The sequence below is a fragment of the Chiloscyllium plagiosum genome, unplaced genomic scaffold (genome assembly GCF_037043375.1).
Source record: "Chiloscyllium plagiosum isolate Xiang-an unplaced genomic scaffold, Cpla_swu_hap1 HiC_scaffold_10, whole genome shotgun sequence".
NCBI classification, from domain to species: Eukaryota; Metazoa; Chordata; class Chondrichthyes; order Orectolobiformes; family Hemiscylliidae; genus Chiloscyllium; species Chiloscyllium plagiosum.
Genome location: NW_028270148.1, coordinates 78,857,792 through 78,879,318, shown reverse-complemented (window position 1 = coordinate 78,879,318; position 21,527 = coordinate 78,857,792). Strand labels below are relative to the sequence as shown.

Below are 21,527 nucleotides of genomic sequence, written 5' to 3'. Positions count from 1 at the left end.
CAGATTGTTGAGTAAGGTTGAATCTCACAGGATTCAGGGAGAGCTAGCCATTTGGATACAAATTTGGCTTGATGATAGAAGACAGAGGGTGGTGGTAGAGAGCTGTTATTTAGATTGGAGGCCTGTGCCCAATGATGTACCACAGGGATTAATGCTGGGTCCACTGATATTTGTCATTTATGTAAATGATTTAGATGAGAATTTAGGAGGTATAGTTAATAAGTTTGCAGATGACTTCGAGTGGTGGTATCGTGGACAGTGAAGAAGGCTATGTGGGAATGACATAAGGTCTTGATCAACTGGGCCAGGAGGCTGAGGAATGGCAGTTGGAGTTTAATTTAGATAAATGCAAGGTGTTGAATTTTAGTGGGTCAAACCAGGGTAGGGCTTACACAGTCAATGGTGGAGCTTTGGCGAGTGTTATAGAACAAAGAGATCTCTGGGTAAAAGTTCATAGCTCCTTGAAAGTGGAGTCACAAGTAGACAGGGTGCAAAGATGCTTTCGGCATGCTTCCTTTCAATGGTCAGGGCATTGAGTATAGGAGTTGGGATATCTTATTGCAGCTGTACAAAGTATTGGTGAGGCCATATTTGGAGTACTGCATGCAATTTGCTCGATCAACTATAGAAAAGATATTATTAAACTAGAAAGAGTACAGAAATCATTTATTAGGATGCTACCTGGGCTGAAAGGCTCGAGTTATAAGGAGAGGTTGGATAGGCTGCAACTTTCTCCTCTGGAACGTAGGAGACTGAGTGCTCCCCTTATCGAGATCTATAAAATCATGAGTCATAGATAAGGTTCTGGATGTAGGTTTGCTTGCTGAACAGGAAGGTTCTTTTTCAGATGGTTCATCACCATACTAGGTAACATCATCAGTGAGCTTCCAGATGAAGCACACTTCATCCAGATGTGGCCCATATTTTTATTTACGTGTTTAAGTTTCCTTGAGTTGATGATGCCATCTCCTGTTCCTTTTCTTCGGGGTGGTAAAAAGTGGTGTAGGGGATTTCCTCTGCTCTGCATAGTTCCTCTGTGCTGCCAGTGTGTGGTGACTCGTTCGAATAATGTTCTGACGCAGCTTCATTTGTGGATGTTGAGGTGATTTCTTCTGTAGTTCAATTTGGTTGGTATGTGTTGTTTTCCTGTAGACGCTGGTTTGAAGTTCCCCATTAGCTGTTCACTCTAATGTGACATCTAGAAATGGCAGTTTGTTGTTGGTTTCTGAAATTGAGAAGCATGGACAGAGTAGATCATGAGAATGTTTCTCCATCGGCCTCCGAAACCAGTCCGGCACCATTACACACGCGGCCGCTACAGCGCCCGCGGCAATAGCCGCAGACGCCGCCGCCGATGACGTCACTTCCGCCCCCACCGACCTCGCAACCTTCATGATCGCGGCCCAAACAACCGCCTCCAGGATCGCCGCACAGACAACCTGCTCTGCGATCGTCATGAAGACAATCGCCAACAGATTGGCGACCTCCGCGGCTATGGGGAAGAACTCTGTCTCCGTGGTCGCCGCAGCTACTTCCGCCCCCAGTGACGTCAGCAACCTACATTTGGACCACATCGCCGCATGTGTCTCCGCCCCCCCGCCGCGTTCCGTCACCACGCCTAACCCCGCCCCCCCGCCGCGTTCCGTCACCACGCTTAACCCCGCCGAGTTCCGTCACCACGCCTAACCCCGCCCCCCGCTACGATCCGTCACCACGCCTAACCCCGCCCCCCTGCCGCGTTCCGTCACCACGCCTAACTCCGCCCCCCCGCTACGATCCCTCACCACGCCTAACCCCGCCCCCCCACCGCGTTCCGTCACCACGCCTAACCCCGCCCCCGCTACGATCCGTCACCGCGCCTAACTCCGCCCCCACGCCGCGTTCCGCCACCACGCCTAACTCCGCCCCCCGGCCGAGTTCCGTCACCGCGCCTAACCCCGCCCCCCTGCCGGTGTCCATCACCATGTCCAACGCGGCTCCACGCCGACCTCTGTCCCCGCCCCCAGGCCTAACCCCGCCCCCACATCCAGCTCCAGCCCCACACCAGGTCCTAGCTCCCCGCCCTGCCGTGTGTTCACCATCCCTCCAGACTTGCCCCTCTCTGAGGATGAAAGATCAGTCCTCAGCAGAGGTCTCACCTTCTTTCCCACACGTTCTCGGGTCAATGAATTCAATACACGGAGTGACATCGAACAATTCTTCCGCCGCCTTCGCCTCCGTGCCTTCTTCTTCAATCAAGACTCTCGCCCACCCTCTGACGACCCCTTCTCCCACCTCCAACACACCCCGTCCACCTGGACACCCCGTGCTGGCCTCCTACCTGCCCTCGACCTCTTCATAGCAAACTGCCGCCGCGATATTAACCGCTACCTGAACTCCCCCACCCCTCCCACCCACTCCAACCTCTCACCCTCAGAACGCGCAGCCCTCCACTCCCTCCGTTCCAACCCCAACCTCACCATCAAACCAGCTGACAAGGGAGGCGCAGTAGTAGTTTGGCGCACTGACCTTTACACCGCTGAGGCCAAACGCCAGCTCGCAGATACCTCCTCCTACCGTCCCCTTGACCATGACCCCACCCCCCACCACCAAACCATCATCTCCCAGACCATCCATAACCTCATCTCCTCAGGGGACCTCCCATCCACCGCCTCCAACCTCATAGTCCCACAACCCCGCACCGCCCGTTTCTACCTCCTGCCCAAAATCCACAAACCTGACTGCCCCGGACGACCCATCGTCTCAGCCTGCTCCTGCCCAACCGAACTCATCTCGGCATACCTCGACACGGTCCTGTCCCCATTAGTCCAAGAACTCCCCACCTACGTTCGTGACACCACCCACGCCCTCCACCTCCTCCAGGATTTCCGCTTCCCCAGTCCCCAGCGCCTCATCTTCACCATGGACATCCAGTCCTGTACACCTCCATCCCCCATCACAAAGGACTCAAAGCACTCCGCTTCTTCCTTTCCCGCCGTACCACCCAGTACCCTTCCACCGACACCCTCCTTCGACTGACCGAACTGGTCCTCACCCTGAACAACTTTTCTTTCCAATCCTCCCACTTTCTCCAAACAAAAGGAGTAGCCATGGGCACCCGCATGGGCCCCAGCTATGCCTGCCTCTTCGTAGGGTATGTGGAACAATCCATCTTCCGCAACTACACTGGCCCCACCCCCCCATCTTTTCCTTCGCTACATTGATGACTGTATCGGCGCTACCTCGTGCTCCCACGAGGAGGTTGAACAGTTCATCCACTACACTAACACCTTCCACCCCAACCTCAAATTCACCTGGACAGTCTCGGACTCCTCCCTCCCCTTCCTAGACCTTTCTGTTTCTATCTCAGGCGACCGAATCAACACGGACATCTACTAGAAACCAACCGACTCCCACAGCTACCTGGACTACACCTCCTCCCATCCTGTCCCCTGTAAAACCGCCATCCCATTCTCCCAATTCCTTCGTCTCCGCCGCATCTGCTCCCAGGAGGACCAGTTCAAAATACGTACAACACAGATGGCCTCCTTCTTCAAGGACCGCAATTTCCCCCCCCGACGTGGTCGACGGTGCCCTCCACCGCATCTCCTCCACTTCCCGCTCCTCCGCCCTTGAGCCCCGCCCCTCCAACCGCCACCAGGACAGAACCCCACTGGTCCTCACCTACCACCCCACCAATCTCCATGTACAGCGCATCATCCGCCGTCACTTCCGCCACCTCCAAACAGACCCCAGCACCAAGGATATATTTCCCTCCCCTCCCCTATCAGCTTTCCGTAGAGACCACTCCCTCCGCGACTCCCTTGTCAGATCCACACCCCCCACCAACCCAACCTCCACTCCCGGCACCTTCCCTTGCAACCGCAGGAGGTGCAACACTTGCGCCCACACCTCCCCCCTCACTTCTCTCCAAGGCCCCAAAGGAAACTTCCATATCCGCCACAGATTCACCTGCACTTCCACCCACATCATCTACTGCATCCGCTGCAGCCGGTGTGGCCTCCTCTATATTGGGGAGACAGGCCGCCTACTTGCGGAGCGATTCAGAGAGCACCTCTGGGCCACCCGGACGAACCAACCCAACCAACCTGTAGCACAGCATTTCAACTCCCCCTCCCACTCCACCGAGGATATGCAGGTCATTGGACCCATCCACCGCCAAACCACAACAACCCGACGGTCGGAGGAGGAGCGTCTTATCTTCCGACTGGGAACCCTCCAACCGCAGGGGATGAACTTGGACTTCACCAGTTTCTTCATCCCCCCTCCCCCCACCTTGTCTCAGCCGGATCCCTCCAGCCCGGCACCGCCTTCCTGACCTGCAGTCGTCTTCTTGACCTCTCCGCCTCCATCCTACTCCGACCTATCACCCTCACCTTGACCTCTTTCCACCTATCACATTTCCAACGCCCCTCCTCCAAGTCCCTCCTCCCTACCTTTTATCTTCTCCTGCTGAACACTCTCTGCTCATTCCTGAAGAAGGGCCTGTGCCCGAAACGTCGAATCTCCTGTTCCCTGGATGCTGCCTGACCTGCTGTGCTGTTCCAGCAATAAAGTTTCAACTTTGATCTCCAGCATCTGCAGACCTCACTATCTCCTCAATGTTTCTCCATGGCAGATGTGTTTCAGACCAGGGACCATACGTTTAATGTGAAGAGTAAATGGTTTAGAGGGACTATGAGAATTTGTTTTTCACCTCGAGAGTGGTAGCAATATGGAACATGATGATGGAGGCAGATACTATCTAACTTGTTAACATCCATCTGGACAGGCAGTTAAAATGCTACTACATAGCTTATGCGCCAAGTGCAGGTAAATGTAATATTGTATTTTGGTATTCATTGGTCAGCATAGACATGGTGGACCAAAGGACCTGTTTTTATGACTGTATGACTATGACTCTGTATGGACTTCAGCAAAACTTTTGACTCCGACAGCTGAAGAAAGTAATAATACATAGAACCCAAGACAAAGTGATACATTGGATCCAAAATTGACTGAAAGGCAGGAAGCATAGGGTGTTTTTGTGACTGGCAGTCTGTTTCCAGTGGGGTTCTGCAGGGCTTGGTGCTATGATATTTCCTATTTGTGTTGTACATTTATAATTTGGACTTAAGTATAGGGAGTGTGGTCAAGAAATTTACAAATTTCTCAAATTGGTAATGTGGGAAATGGTGAAGATCTATAAAACTGCAATAAGATATTCAAGAGAGGCATCAGGTGGTCAAAGCTGTGGCAAATGATATTCATTCCTTCATGTACTGTAATTTACCTGGGGCAGGTTAACAAGGCAAGGGATTACAGTATGGAGAAAGTGAGAACTGCAGATGCTGGAGATCAGATTTTAAGAGTGTGGTATTGGCAAAGCAAAGCTGGTCAGGCAGAATCAGAGGAGCATGAGAATCCACATTTCAGCATAATTCCTTCATCAGGATGAAGGGCTTATGCCCGAAAGAGATCACAGTACAAATGGTAGAATCCTGGAAAATACTGAAGATTGCTGGGCCAGTGCTGGCAGCTGGGACTAGATTGGGTTGGGATATCTGGCTGGCATGGACAAGTTGGACCGAAGGGTCTGTTTCCGTGCTGTACATCTTTATTACTCTATGACTCTATATACTTATCTGCAGATCCTTGAAGGTAATAGCACAGGAAACCAGGCATATGGGATACCTACTGTGTAGAATGCAAGAGCAAGTATGTTGTACTGGAAATGTATAAAATGCTGTGGTGCATGTGGTCATGTCCCTGCCTCTGAGCCAGAATCCCAGGCTCAAGTTCTGCTTGCTGCAGAGGGTGTGTGATCACATTGCTGAGTAGGTTGATTAGTAAATATCTGAAATGCTTGAAGGATATGATTGCAATAGAGGAGTTGGAGAGGAGGTTTACCAGGCTACTTCCTGAGCTGGAGGGTCTGAGCTATAAGGAAAGATTGGGTATATTGAGACCAGACCTTTCAGAGATGTACAAGATTGAGGGACATTATTAGACTGGATAGGAAGGTATTTCTTCAATTAGTAGAGGGGTCAAGAACCAAGGAGCATATATTTAAGTTAAACACTAGAAGGCTCAGAGGAGAATTGAGGCATTTTTCACTTAGAGGTTGTTTGTATTCTGAAACTCATTGTCTAAAAGTGTGGTTGAGTCAGAAATTATTGTAATATTTAAGCAGTATTCAGATATTACTTGGCATTGCCAAGTATGATTGTGCTATGTGCCAAAATCTGTAAAATGGATAAATAGATCTTTGACAATGCACTGGATGGGCCTGCTACATTGTACATGTTTATAGCTCTATGAATCACACTGCAGAGAGCAGCTACATTTGTTCCTGGACAGATATAACATCAAAATGAAAGCCTTGTACAGGCCAAAAAGATAATTGACATGCAGCAGTCGGTTGGTTGTGTACACAAAATTGTTGTTAACCGAATCAGCAAAAATTAATGACTCGGAGACTCGAACATGAAGACTCTGTGAAAGATATGTTTATTTCCATTATTGCTTCAGTATTATACTTTAAATAGTTCGGCAATAATTTTCTATGATAAAGAAACCTTTGGTTGTTTGGTATCTTGCTGTCTGTTCATTATTTTTGTATCTTCTTATAGGTGCTGTTTGGTACAGCTGATGGACAAGTAATAGTGATGGACTGCCATGGACGTATGCTGGCTCATGTATTGCTTCATGAATCTGATGGTATCCTGGGAATATCTTGGAATTACCCCAGTTTTCTTGTGGAGGACAGTAGTGAAAGTGACACAGACTCTGATGATTACTCACCACCACAAGGTATTTGTGCAAAAACTTAATATATAGCAATTGTGATTGCAAACTTCTAGAAATTAAATTGCTGTTTACTAAATATTGTATTAAAATTGTAAGGGTGGAATTAATTTGACTAAGGGTTTTCACAGTAGTTGTCCTCGCCTTGTCCATTATAGCCTCGGATGTGCCCTACCCCAACAGCAGGACATACTCCCCTGGGTCGTAAAACTGCAATTTGCAGTCAGGAGGGGATGGCCCTGGGAATCCTCGTGATATTTAAAAACATTTGGACAGATACATTGATGAGATGGGTTTACAGGGATATGGGCCAAATGTGGGCAATTGGAACTAACTGAGTGAGCACCATGGTCAGTATGGACCAGTTTGGGCTAAAAGGCCTGTTTCCATGCTGCATTACTCTGACTCTACGATGAAGTCAAAAACAGCCAAAGAAACCACGTACTTTTGTCATCCTCCTAATTCCCTGAGCTAATGAATCAGACTTCTCCTGAACAGTTCTTTCAAAAAGCAAGGGCATTGCTAGAAGGTCTTTAATGTCAATAATTAATTAGTAATCAGCACCATCGTCTCATGCTTCATAAAGAAGTGTCCCATTTTTTTCAAAATTTGTTCTGACATCCTACTTAGGATGAACGCAAGACAAAAAGCTTTGGCTTGAGTCCTTTTGGCACTGCTGAAGAGGCACCATTGCAGACAGCACCATTGCAGACAGCACCATCTGCATCCCTGGCTAAGTCCTGCCCCCCTTCCAAGTACTAGCAGAGCAGCATGCATTTGGGAGGAAATTGGCCTGAGACACTTAAGTATTTACCCTGGACCAATGACGTTTCAAGCATCAGTTCAAACCTGGGTAAAGTAACCTCCTGGTGATTAGCGCGCATGGCTCCCTTTAGTTAATGAGTTTGTGTTGCGTAGTACTTCGATGAAACACTGAAGATAGAAAGGGCACAAAATATGCAATGACTTGGAGCACTGAAGTCCACCATCAAGAGCAGCTTGCTACTGAATGAACTGGTGGAGTTGTAAGGGGTTTGCCTACTAGATTAGGCTTACAGCAGGTGGTGAGGGAAAAACATACTTGATGACTCTATGACTTCTTCATTGCCAGTCTGTGCATTGCAGTTGCATCGCTCCATGTATCAGTAAGAGTGACCACCACACATTCCTGAGGAGCCCAGGCCCTATCTTCACAGTGACGATGCTTTCTATCCTGTTGTCTGGTGCTACCACCATGTGGAATTGGCTATATTTCAAATGGACTGTGCAACTCAACTGGACGAGACATCTATCAGGTGCTGCATGGCATGAGATGCAGCAAAATTACTCAAACAAAATCTGCAATTTCTGTGGACCAGACCAAGCCATCCTTCAAAACTATCATTGGGGATAACCTTTCAGGAAGATAAAAGTTAGGTTAAGATGCTGTGTTCCAGATGTAATTTGATTGATTGCACTATCCAACTTTAAGCAAATCACAAATTATTCTTACCCAACAGTTAAAATACAAACAAAGTAAAGATTTGGTACAATGTTTGCACAAAGCCATGTTGACTATCCCTAATCAGTGCTTGCCTTTCCAAATACATGTACATCCTGTCCCTCAGGATTCCCTCCAACAATTTGCCCACCACTGAGGTCAGGCTCACCGGTCTATAGTGCCCTGACTTGTCTTTACCGCCCTTCTTAAACATCGGCACCCCGTTTGCCAACCTCCAGTCTTCCGGCACCTCACCTGTGACTATCGATGATACAAATATCTCAGCAAGATGCCCAGCAATCACTTCTCTAGCTTCCCAATGAGTCTCGGGTACACCTGATCAGGTCCTGGGGATTTATCCACCTTTAACTGTTTCAAGACATCCAGCACTTCCTCCTCTGTAATCTGGACATTTTGCAAGATGTCACCATCTATATCTTCCATATCCTTTTCCACAGTAAATACTGATGCAAAATATTTAGTATCTCCCCCATTTTCTGTGGCTCCACACAAAGGCCGCCTTGCTGATCTTTGAAGGGCCCTATTCCCTCCCTAGTTACCCTTTTGTCCTTAATATATTTGTAAAAACCCTTTGGATTCTCCTTAATTCTATTTGCTAAAGCTATCTCATGTCCCCGTTTTGCCCTCCTGATTTCCCTCTTAAGTATACTCCTACTTTCTTTATACTCTTCTAAGGATTCACTCGATCTATCCTGTCTATACCTGACATATGTTTCCTTCTTTTTCTTAACCAAACCCTCAATTTCTTTAGTCATCCAGCATTCCCTATATCTACCAGCCTTCCCTTTCACCCTGACAGGAATATACTTTCTCTGGATTCTTGTTATGTCATTTCTGAAGGTTTCCCATTTTCCAGCTGTCCCTTTACCTGCAAACATCTGCCTCCAATCAGCTTTCGAAAGTTCTTGCCTAATACTGTCAAAATTGGCCTTTCTCTAATTTAGAACTTCAACTTTTAGGTCTAGTCTATCCTTTTCCATCACTATTTTAAAACAAATAGAATTATGGTTGCTGGCCCCAAAATGCTCCCCCACTGACACCTCAGTCACCTGCCCTGCCTTATTTCCCAAGAATAGGTCAACCTATTTTGAACCTTCTCTAGTAGGTACATCCACATACTGAATCAGAAAATTGTCTTGTACACACTTAAGAAATTTCTCTCCATCTAAACCTTTAACACTTTGGCAGTCCCAGTCGATGTTTGGAAAGTTAAAATCCCCTACCATAACTACCCTATTATTCTTACAAGTCTGTTTCTCAATTTCCCTCTGACTATTGGGGGGGTCTACAATACAATCCCAATAAGGTGATCATCCCTTTCTTATTTCTCAGTTCCACCCAAATAACATCCCTGGATGTATTTCAGGGAATATCCTCCCTCAGCACAGCAGTAATGTTATCTCTTATCAAAAATGCCACTCCCCTTCCTCTCTTGCCTCCCTTTCTATCCTTCCTGTAGCATTTGTATCCTGGAACATTAAGCTGCCAGTCCTACCCATCCCTGAGCCATTTTTCTGTAATTGCTATGATATCCCAGTCCCATGTTCCTAACCATGCCCTGAGTTCATCTGCCTTCCCTGTTAGACCCCTTGCATTGAAATAAGTGCAGTTTAATTTATTAGTCCTACCTTGTCCCTGCCTGCCTTGACTGTTTGACTCACTTCTATTCTCAGCTGTACCCATCTCAGATCGATCTCTTTCCTCACTATCTCCCTGGGTCCCACCCCTCACCTTAGTAGTTTAAATCCTCCCAAGCAGTTCGATCAAATTTCCCTGCTCGTATATTAGTCCCCTTCCATTTAGGTGCAATCTGTCCTTCTTGTAGAGGTCACTTCTACCCTAAAAGAGATTCCAGTGATCCAAAAATGTGAATCCTTCTCCCATACATCAGCTCCTCAGCCTTGCATATCCTCCTATTCCTGCCCTCACTAGCTCGTAGCACTGGGAGTAATCTAGATAATACTACCCTTGAGGACCTCCTTTTTAAATTTCTGCTTAACTCTCTGTAATCTCCCTTCAGAATCTCAACCTTTTCCCTTCCTATGTCGTTGGTTCCAATGTGGACAATTACTCCTGCTGGCTCCTCTCCCCTGTAGAACATTCTGCACCCTCTGAGACTTCCTTGATCTTGGCACCAGGGAAACAACACACCATTCTGCTTTTTCTCTGCTGGCCACAGAAATGTCTGTCTGTACCTCTGAGTACAGAATCCCCTAACACAGTTGATCTCTTGGAAGCTAACGTACCCCTCGTTGCATTAGAGCCAGTCTCAGTACCAGAAACTTGGCTGTTCGTGCTACGTTCCCCTGAGAATCCATCACCGTCTACATTTTCCAAACCAGCATACCTGTTTGAAATGGGTATATCCACAAAAGACTCCTGTACTAGCTGCCTACCTCTCTTACCCTTCCTGGAGTTAACCCATCTATGTGACTGTATCTGAGACTTTCCCCCCCTTCCTATAACTGCCATCCATCACATACTGTTGCTGTTGCAAATTCCTCATCGCTTCTATCTGTCTCTCCAACCGATCCACTCGATCTGATAAGATTCGCATCCAACAGCATTTATGGCAGATATAATCCGCAGTAACCCTTAAACTCTCTTTAAACTCCCACGTCTGACAAGAAGTACATATCACTGCAAAGGCCATTTTTGCTCCTTCACAATCTACAGAACCAGAAAATAACACTCTCTTATTCCTCTACAAACACTGCCCCATGTTAAATTATTAGTTATAGCTTATATTTTAAGTTTAATCAAGAGACTTATCTCCAAAAACATATAATCAAGAAAGAACCCACTGTACTCACTAATACAGCCTTTCTCTTGGACAGACTTAAAACAACAAATTAACTTATCTGATTCTTGGCTGTGAACTTCACCCAACAATTCCTCCAAGATTAGTTGTGAATTTCACTGTTAGTAAATTTTCCCAGATGCACTCCGATGCCCAGCGATACACGAATTCAAACAGCAAAGGCAATAACTGTGCAGGTTTTCTCTCTCTCACTCTCTCTCACTCTCACACACTCACACTGCTGCTCCTGGAATTCGAGGAAATCACCTCCAACACCTAAAATACCTGAAAAAAAGGAGCAGCTCTTACAGCCAGAAATTTTTCCCATCCTTCATCTTGGATTACCCATGTCTCTCAAACTTGATTGAGTTTTTTGAAGAAGTAACAAAGAAGATTGATGAGGGCAGAGCAGTAGATGTGATCTATATGGTGTTCAGTAAGGCATTTGACAAGGTTTCCTATGGGAGACTGATTTGCAAGGTTAGAGCTCATGGAATACAGGGAGAACTAGCCATTTGGGTCAAAGGTAGAATACAGAGGGTGGTGGTGAGGGTTGTTTTTCAGACTGGAGGCCTGTGACCAGTGGAGTGCCACAAGGATTGGTGCTGGGTCCTCTACTTTTTGTCATTTACATAAATGATTTGGATGCGAGCATAAGAGGCACAGTTAGTAAGTTTGCAGATGACACCAAAATTGGATGTGTAGTGGACAGCGAAGAGGATTACCTCAGATTACAACAGGATCTGGACCAGATGGGCCAATGGGCTGAGAAGTGGCAGATGGAGTTTAATTCAGATAAATGCGAGGTGCTGCATTTTTGGAAAGCAAATCTTAGCAGCTCTTAATGGTAAGGTCCTAGGGAGTGTTGCTCCTTGAAAGTGGAGTCGCAGGTAGATAGGATTGTGAAGACGGCATTTGGTATGCTTTCCTTTATTGGTCAGAATATTGAGTACAAGAGTTGGGAGGTCATGTTGTGGCTGTACAAGACATTGGTTAGGCCACTGTTGGAATATTGTGTGCAATTCTGGTCTCCTTCCTATGGGAAAGATGTTGTGAAACTTGAAAGGGTTCAGAAAAGATTTGCAAGGATGTTGCCAGGATTGGAGGATCTGAGCTGCAGGGAGAGGCTGAACAGGCTGGGCTGTTTTCCCTGGAGCGTCGGAGGCTGAGGGGTGACCTTATAGAGGTTTACAAAATTATGAGGGGCATGGATAGGATAAATAGACAACGTCTTTTCCCTGGGGTCGGGGAGTCCAGAACTAGAGGGCATAGGCTTAGGGTGAGAGGGGAAAGATATAAAAGAGACCTAAGGGGCAATCTTTTCACTCAGAGGGTGGTACGTGTGTGGAATGAGCTGCCAGAGAATGTGGTGGAGGCTGGTACAATTACAACATTTAAGAGGCATTTTGACGGGTATATGAATAGGAAGGGTTTGGAGGGATATGAGCCAGGTGCTGGCAGGTGGGACTAGATTGGGTTGGGATAACTGGTCGGCATGGACAGGCTGGACGAAAGTCTGTTTCCATGCTGTACATCTCTATGACTCTCTAACTTTAACTTTATTGGAAAATTTAACAGAATAATAAATTATTTAATGATTAAACAACAACTGTTCTAATATAATAACTTCTCATAAACACACCCTTAGCAACGGCAAATTCAGAAAAATAAGTTGTCTCATGTGAGATTCTAGCAGCAGAGAGAGAAAATTCTGGGGGAGAGAGACAATTTCCACAACGAAATGCAAGACTGTAACAGCTGAGAGCTAAACTAAAATCCTGGTTCTGTGGGAGCCTGACTCCACCCATTCATGCTGCTTCCATTGTTCCAATTTTCAAATAAAATCTCCAAGGCATCTCAAGCTGTTTATTGGCTTTGCATAGATTGCTTAGTTACTCTGTCTTAAAGCTGCTCTTCAAAAAAAAGGACAAAATGCACCTCTTTATCGTCACAAACCTCATGACCTAGCACATCCCCACTGTCCGGTTGCCATTAAGCCAGGAAATCATTCTTAGTTCAACAAACCTAAAAACAAGGTGTCAACCTGGTGAAGCTCCAACACTGTATTGCATGCATGGCAAACAGTATAAGCAGCAAATGATAGAACAAAGAGATTCTACAGCCAACAGGTTAGATCTAAACTCTCCAGTCCTGCCACGTCAGTTATCATGTTGGTGGACAGTCATTGAAGGAGGAGGCTCCAGAAATATTCCCAATAATGCAGAAGGACTTGCATCGATTTATAGTAGGAAGTGTTGAGTTAATGATTCCTCTCCGTCTTCTCTGGTTATTACCAGCATCATAGGTGCCGAGGTTCAGCCATTTCAATTCATTCCATGGAGTATCAAGAAATGTCTGAAGGACTGCAGAGGGTATAGCCATTGAAACATTCTGACAATAGTACTGAAGGCATGTGCATCAGAACTTGCTACAATACTTGCACCTCCCTGACAGTGTGAAAAATTGCCCAGGTTTCTTCCTATGCAGAAAAGAAAGGACAAATTCAGTCTGGCCAATTGCCTGCCCGTCAGTCTGTTTTTCATTATCCAGTGAAAGCGATGCAGAGATCACCAACAATGCATTCAAGCAGCAATTGCTTGACAATAATCTCCTCACTGATCCTCAGTTTGGGTTTTTCCAGGCTACTCAGCTCCTGACCTTGCTATAGCCTCTGTTCAAATGTAGATACAAGAGCTGAAGTCCAGAGGGGAGATGAGAGTGACCACCATCTCAATGTTACCAAGTTTAACATTGAGGAGCCCTAACAAAATTAGACTGACATGGGTACTGCAGACACAAGAGATTAGCGTCATGATTAGAGTGGTGCTGGAAAAGCATAGCAGGTCACCCACGTCCGAGGAGCAGGAAGTAGACGTTTTTGGGCAAAAGCCCTTCATCAAGAATCCTGATGAAGTGTTTTTGTCCGAAACGTCTATTTTCCTGCTTTTCCAATACCACTCTAATCTTGACTCTAACAAAATTAGTCAGTAGGAATTGAGGAGTTGTAAATCTCTGCTGGTTGGAATCAAACCAGTTACAGAGTGAGATACTTGTGGTTAATAAAAATGATGATGGAGAAGCTCATCAGGTCTGGCAGCATCTGTGGAGAGAGAAACAGTTCATGTTTGAAATCTGTTGTGACTCCTGTTCAGAACTGAAAGAGACTGAAAAATGCTGTTTTTTATGCTGCTGGTGTGAGGAGGAATGAGTAGAACCAATGAGGATGCCTAGAAAAGAAGACAAGGAATTGTGCTAATGTTGATAAACCTCATGATAACCTTAGTCCAAAAATGGACAAACTAGCATAGAGCCAGAATTGACAGCAAGGCAGGATTTGACTGAATGTGGCATCAACAGCCTGAGAAAAATCGAAGTGAATGGGAATTGGCAGAGAAAGGTCTCAACTGCTTTGTTTGCTATTCAACATTAGCAAAGTTTTTGTGATTGCTAAAGGTTAGTCACTTTGGGCATTTCTCAGTGTGGTGTCCTGGACTGAACCATTTTTAGTTACTTTATCAATGATGTACCCTTTATCAGAAGTTCACCAATAATTGGCCAGTGTTCAGTACATTCACAGTTTGTCAAATTTTGAAGCAACCCCCATGTGGGAAGACCTTGACATTATAAGTCTGGGAGCTTTTGAAAATGGAAAAGCTAGTTGGGTTCACAGATGATTCTGATTACATTATTGTATTTCCAGGAGCTTCTGAACCCCCTGCATTGTATACACAGTCCAATTAAAGCGGACTAAACATAACTGTACACCTGTTAGTCTGACTTCGGTTGCAGGTAAATTGTTCGAGGTGATTATAAGAGATAGGATTTATAGATATTGAGAGAGGCAAAAATTGACTAAGGACAGTCAGCATGATTTTGTGCGAGGAAAATAACGCTTCACAAATTTGATTGCGTTTTTTGAGCAAGTTATCAAAAAGATTGATTGCAGAGCGGTGAACGTTGTTTATTTAGATTTTAGTAAAGCCTTTAAAGGGGTTCCATATAGTAGACTACAGGTCGACCCCCGTATCCACAGAATCGTTTTCCATGGTTTCAGTTACCTGCAATTTACTACGGCCCAAACATATTATAGGGAACGTTTCAGAAACAGGGAACAGAGGGCTGCTGGGAAGCTTCCCATTTAATTGAATGGGTTTACTCCTATCTGTCATTTTGGGCTTCCGTGGTAGGTCTTGTAACGTATCCCCCATGGGTACGGGGAGCACTACAATAATTAGTAAAGTTGGGATTCAGGGTGAGCTTGCAAATTGGATGCATAATTGACTTAACAGCAGGACACAGACTAACGGTGGAGATTTGTTTTTTGAAATCAAGGCCTGTGACCAGAGATATTCCATGGGTATCAGTTCTAGGTCCTCTTGTCATCTTATGGGCTTTTTTTTGTCATTTATATTCTCATCCAATTAATTTAGATAAAAGGCATGGTTAGTAAGTTTACAGACGACACCAAAACAGGTGATATTGCAGATAGTAAAGAAAGTTTTCTCAGATTACAAAGGAATCTTGATCAAATGGGTCAATGGGCTGAAAATGGCAGATGGTGTTCAATCTGGATAAATGTGAGGTATTACATTTTGGTGTAATAAACAAGGATAGGTCTTACACAAGGTAGGGCCTTGAGTGGTGTTGTAGAACAGAGGAACCTGGGGTGCAGGTACATAATTCTTTGAAGGTTGCACCACATATAGGCAGGTTAGTTAAAAAGGTATTTGTCATGCTCCCCTTCATTGTTCAGTCGTTTGAGTGTAGGAGTTGAGACATTATGTTGAGGCTGTACAGAATATTGGTGAGGAATACTGTGTACGGTTCTGGTTGCCCAGTATTAGGAAGGATGTTATCAAGCAGGAAAGGTTCAGAAGAGATTTACCAGGATGTTGCTGGGTATGGAAGGTTTGAGTTGTAAAGGAAGACTGAATAGGCTGGAGCTTTTCACTGGAGGTTGAAGGTTGAGAGGTGAACTCATAGAAATTTATAAATTAATGAGAGGTATAGATAGAGTTGATGGTAGTTGTCTTCCCCCCAGAAAGGGGCATTTCAAGACGAGGAGCACATTTTTAAGGTGTGAGGAGAGAGATTTAAAAAAGACATGAGGCAAGGTTTTATTGCACAGGGTGGTTCGCATGTGGAATGAAAAAGTGGTAGATGCGGGTACAGTTACAACATATAAGACATTTGGATAGATACGTGAATAGGGAAAGTTTGGAGGAATGTGGGCCTGGAGCAGGCAAGATGGGACCAGTTTTGTTTGGGATTATGTTCGATATGGACTGGTTGGATTGAAGGGGGTGTTTCCATGCTGTATGCCTGTATGAGGCTGTGAGCTGTCTGCCTTTGGACAGCTGTACACAAAGGAAAAACTTCAAAACCATCTTATTGAAATGGTTAAAAGAAATTTACATCTTCACCTTACAATGGAAACTTGATGGAGAGGTAAAGCAAGACTATTAGATGAATAATTAGCTCCTGAATTAAAAACAAAAATTGATGGGAAAACTCAACAGTTCTGACAGCATCTGTGAAAAGAAAGCAGAGTTAAAATATTTCTGGTCCATTGACTCCTTGGAATAGATTGTGACTAGGAAAAGGTTGGTAATTATGCTGAAGATGGGGTGGGGGATGTGGGAAGGAGTAAATGATAGGTGGAGGTTAAGCCCAGAAATAAAGAGAAAACGACAGTTGGACAGTCAAAGGAATGGGTAAAAGTCAGCCTTGGGGGAATCAGCAGCTGCTAATGGGACCACTAGCAGCTGACAATGGGATGGTTTTGGTCACAGCCCATGAAATGACGAGGCCTGTTGTCTGGAGGTTGTGGTAAGGACTTGGAGGAGATGCTCAGGCCCTAAAATCATCAGACTTGATATTAAGTCCTGAAGGTTACACATTCCCTGGCAGAAAATGAGATGTTGGTCTTCCAGCTTGCACTGAGCTTCGCTGGAGCATTACAGTAAGCTTGAGACGGGGCTGTTGGCCAGGGACCACCAAATATGTTGAAGTGACAGATTCAGGATCATTTATGCAGACAATGTGAGTGTTTCGCAAAGTGGTTGCCCAGTCTGTGTTTTGTCTCTACACTGTAGAGCAGACCGCATTGTGAGTCGTGAACGGGGATGAAGATGGTGAAGAGGGAGGAAGTAAAAAGGCAGATGTTATACCTTCCGCAGTTCAATGCGTTGGAGAGTTGTTGGGAGTAGAGGAAGATTGAATCTGGATGGAATGATCCCTGCAGAAGGCTGACAAGGGAGGAGAAGGGAATATGTCACAGAGTCATAGAGATGTACGGCACAGAAACAGACCCTTTGGTCCAACTCGTCCATGCTGACCAGATATCCCAAACTAATCTAGTCCCATTTGACAGCACTTGACCCATATCCCTCTAAATGCTTCTGATTTATATACCCATCCAGATGCCTTTTATATGTTGCAATTGTACTAGCCGCCACCACTTCCTCTGGCAGCTCATTCCATGCAGGCACCACCCTCTGTGTGGAAAAAGTTACCTCTTAGGTCCCTTTTATATCTTTCCCCTCTCACCCTAAACCTATACCCTCTAGTTCTGGATTCCCCCATCCCAGGGAAAAGATCTTATCTATTTATTCTATCCATGCCCCTCATGATTTTATAAACCTCTGAGGTCACCTCTCAATCTTCGCTCTAGGGAACACAGCCCCAGTCTATTCAGCCTCTCCCTATAGCTCAAATCCTCCAACCCTGGCAACATCCTTGTAAATCTTTTCTGAACCCTTTCAAGTTTCACAACATCCTTCTGATAGGGGGGAGACCAGAATTGCATGCAATATTCCAAAAGTGGCCTAACCAATGTCCTGTATAGCCGCAACATGACCTCCCAACTCCTATACTCAATGCTGTAACCAATAAAGGAAAGCATTCTCAACTCCTTCCTCACTATCCAATCTACTTGTGACTCTACTTTCAAGGAACTATGAATCTGCACTCCAAGGTCTCTTGTTCAGCAACACACCCCAGGACTATACCATTAAGTGTATAAGTCCTGCTAAAATTTGCTTTCCCAAAATGCAGCACCTCGCATTTATCTGAATTAAACTCCGTCTGCTACTCCTTAGCCCATGGCCCATCTGATCAAGATCCCATTGTAATCTGAGGTAACCTTTTTCACTGTCCACTTCACCTCCAATTTTTGTCATAGAACATAAACATGGAACATAGAAGAATACAGCGCAGTACAGGCCCTTTGGCCCTCGATGTTGCGCCGATCCAAGCCCACCTAACCTATACTAACCCACTATCCTCCATATACCTATCCAATGCCCGCTTAAATGCCCATAAAGAGGGAGAGTCCACCACTGCTACTGGCAGGGCATTCCATGAACTTACGACTCGCTGAGTGAAGAACCTACCCCTAACTTCAGTCCTATATCTACCCCCCCTTAATTTAAAGCTATGCCCCCTTGTAATACCCGACTCCATACGCGGGAAAAGGTTCACACTGTCAACCCTATCTAACCCCCTAATCATCTTGTACACCTCAATCAAGTCACCCCTAAACCTTCTTTTCTCTAATGAAAACAGCCCCAAGTGTCTCAGTCTTTCCTCATACGATCTTCCTTCCATACCAGGCAACATCCTGGTAAACCTCCTCTGCACCCGTTCCAGTGCCTCCACATCCTTTGGCGACCAAAACTGCACACAATATTCCAGATGCGGCCGCACCAGAGTCTTATACAACTGCATCATGACCTCAGGACTCCGGAACTCAATTCCTCTACCAATAAAAGCCAGTACGCCATATGCCTTCCTCACCGCACTATTTACCTGGGGGGCAACTTTCAGAGATCTGTGTACATGGACACCAAGATCCCTCTGCTCATCCACACTACCAAGTATCCGACCATTAGCCCAGTACCCCATCTTTTTGTTATTCTTCCCAAAGTGAATCACCTCACACTTAGCTACATTGAATTCCATTTGCCACCTTTCTGCCCAGCTCTGCAGCTTCTCTATATCCTGCTGTAACCTGCCACATCCTTCCTCACTGTCAACAACTCCTCCGACTTTCGTATCATCCGCAAACTTGCTCACCCAACCTTCTAACCCCTCTTCCAGGTCATTTATAAAAATGACAAACAGCAATGGTCCCAAAACAGATCCTTGCGGAACACCGCTAGTGACGGCACTCCATGAAGAAACTTTGCCATCAACTACTACCCTCTGTCTTCTTCCATCCAGCCAATTCCTAACCCAAACCTCCAACTCACCCTCAATGCCATATCTCCGTATTTTCTGCAGTAGCCTACCATGGGGAACCTTATCAAACGCCTTACTAAAATCCATATATACCACATCTACCGCTTTCCCCTCATCAACCTCCTTCGTCACCTTTTCAAAGAATTCAATAAGGTTTGTGAGGCACGACCTGCCCTTCACAAAACCATGCTGACTATCCTTGATCACATTATTCCTATCCAGATGTGCATAAATCCTATCCCTTACAATTCTCTCTAAGACTTTGCCCACAACAGAAGTAAGACTCACCGGCCTATAGTTACTAGGGTTATCCCTACTCCCCTTTTTGAACAAGGGAACCACATTTGCTATCCTCCAGTCTTCTGGCACTACTCCTGTAGACAAAGAGGACATAAAAATCAAGGCCAATGGCTCTGCAATCTCCTCCCTTGCTTCCCAAAGAATCCTAGGATAAATGCCATCAGGCCCAGGGGACTTATCTATTTTCACCTTTTCCAGGATTTCCAACACCTCTTCTCTACATACCTCAAAGCCATCCATTCTACTTATTTGTGTCTCAGTATTCACATCGACGACAATACCCTGTTCCTGAGTAAATACTGAAGAAAAGTATTCATTCAGTGTCTCCCCAATCTCTTCCGCCTCCACACGCAACTTCCCACTACTATCCTTGACTGGACCTATTCCTAGAGGAGAAAGTGAGGTCTGCAGACGCTGGAGATCAAAGCTGAAACTTTATTGCTGGAACAGCACAGCAGGTCAGGCAGCATCTAGGGAACAGAAGATTCGACGTTTCGGGCACACGCCCTTCTTCAATCCTGAAGAAGGGCGTGTGCCCGAAACGTCGAATCGTCTGTTCCCTAGATGCTGCCTGACCTGCTGTGCTGTTCCAGCAATAAAGTTTCAGCTTGGACCTATTCCTACCCTCGTCATTCTTTTATTCCTAACATACCTATAGAAAGCCTTAGGGTTTTCCCTAATCCTACCGACTAAGGACCTTTCATGTCCCCTCCTTGCTGCTCTTAGCTCTCTCTTCAGGTCCTTCCTGGCTACCCTATAACTCTCAATCGCCCCAATTGAACCTTCACGTCTCATCTTGAGATAGGCCGCCCTCTTCCATTTAACAAGGGATTCCAATTCCTTATTAAACCACGGCTCCCTCGCACGACCCTTTCCTCCCTGCCTGACAGGTACATAATTATCAAGGACACTCAATAGTTGCTCCTTGAACAAGCTCCACATATCATTTACACTCTTGCCTTGGAGTCTACTTTTCCAAGCCACACATCCTAAGTCATGCCTCACCGCATCATAATTTCCCTGACCCCAGCTATAACTCTTGCCCTGTAGTACACACTTATCCCTCTCCATCACGAGAGTAAAAATCACCGAATTATGGTCACTATCCCCAAAGTGCTCACCTACCTCTAATTCTAACACCTGGCCTGGTTCGTTACCCAGAACCAAATCCAGTATGGCCTCACCTCTTGTTGGCCTGTCTACATATTGTGTCAGGAAACTCTCCTGCACACATTGAACAAACACTGACCCATCTAACGAACTTGAGCTTTCCCAATCAATATCAGGAAAGTTAAAGTCCCCCATAACAACCACCCTATTACTGTCACTCATCTCCTGAATCACCTTCCCTATCCTTTCTTCAATGATTCTAGGACTATTAGGAGGCCTGTAAAAGACTCCTAACAGGGTGACCTCACCTTTCCTATTCCTAACCTCAGCCCAAACTACCTCAGATGGCAAGTCCTCATCCATCGTCCTTTCCACCACTGTAATACTATCTTTGACAAGCAATGCCACACCTCCCCCTCTTTTACCCCCACCTCTGACCCTACTAAAACATTTAAATCCAGGAACCTGCAACAGCCAATCCTGTCCCTGTTCTAGCCATGTCTCCGTAATAGCCACAACATCGAAGTCCCAGGTACCAACCCACGCTGCAAGTTCACCTACCTTATTTCGTATACTTCTTGCATTGAAGTATACACACTTCAAGCCACTTTCCTGTTTACAGACACCCTCCTTGGAAATTGATGCCATGTTCCTAACCTCCCTACACTCCAGGCCCTGCACCCTGAAGCTACAATCTGGGTTCCCATGCCCCTGCAGAGTTAGTTTAAACCCCCCCCAAGAGCACTAGCAAACCTCCCCCCAAGGATACTGGTGCCCCTCAAGTTCAGG

The 21,527-nt window shown here is 45.8% G+C and overlaps 1 protein-coding gene across 2 annotated transcripts in view; it reads left to right on the top strand.

The window, feature by feature from the left end:
- The window catches only part of tulp4a (TUB like protein 4a), a 392,269-nt gene that overhangs the window by 61,904 nt on the left and 308,838 nt on the right, over positions 1 to 21,527 (top strand). For both annotated transcript variants that reach the window (XM_087991477.1, XM_087991476.1), the window contains exon 4: positions 6,612 to 6,792. In XM_087991477.1, the coding sequence (XP_087847603.1) occupies positions 6,612 to 6,792 (181 nt within the window). The remainder of the gene's footprint in view (positions 1 to 6,611; positions 6,793 to 21,527) is intronic.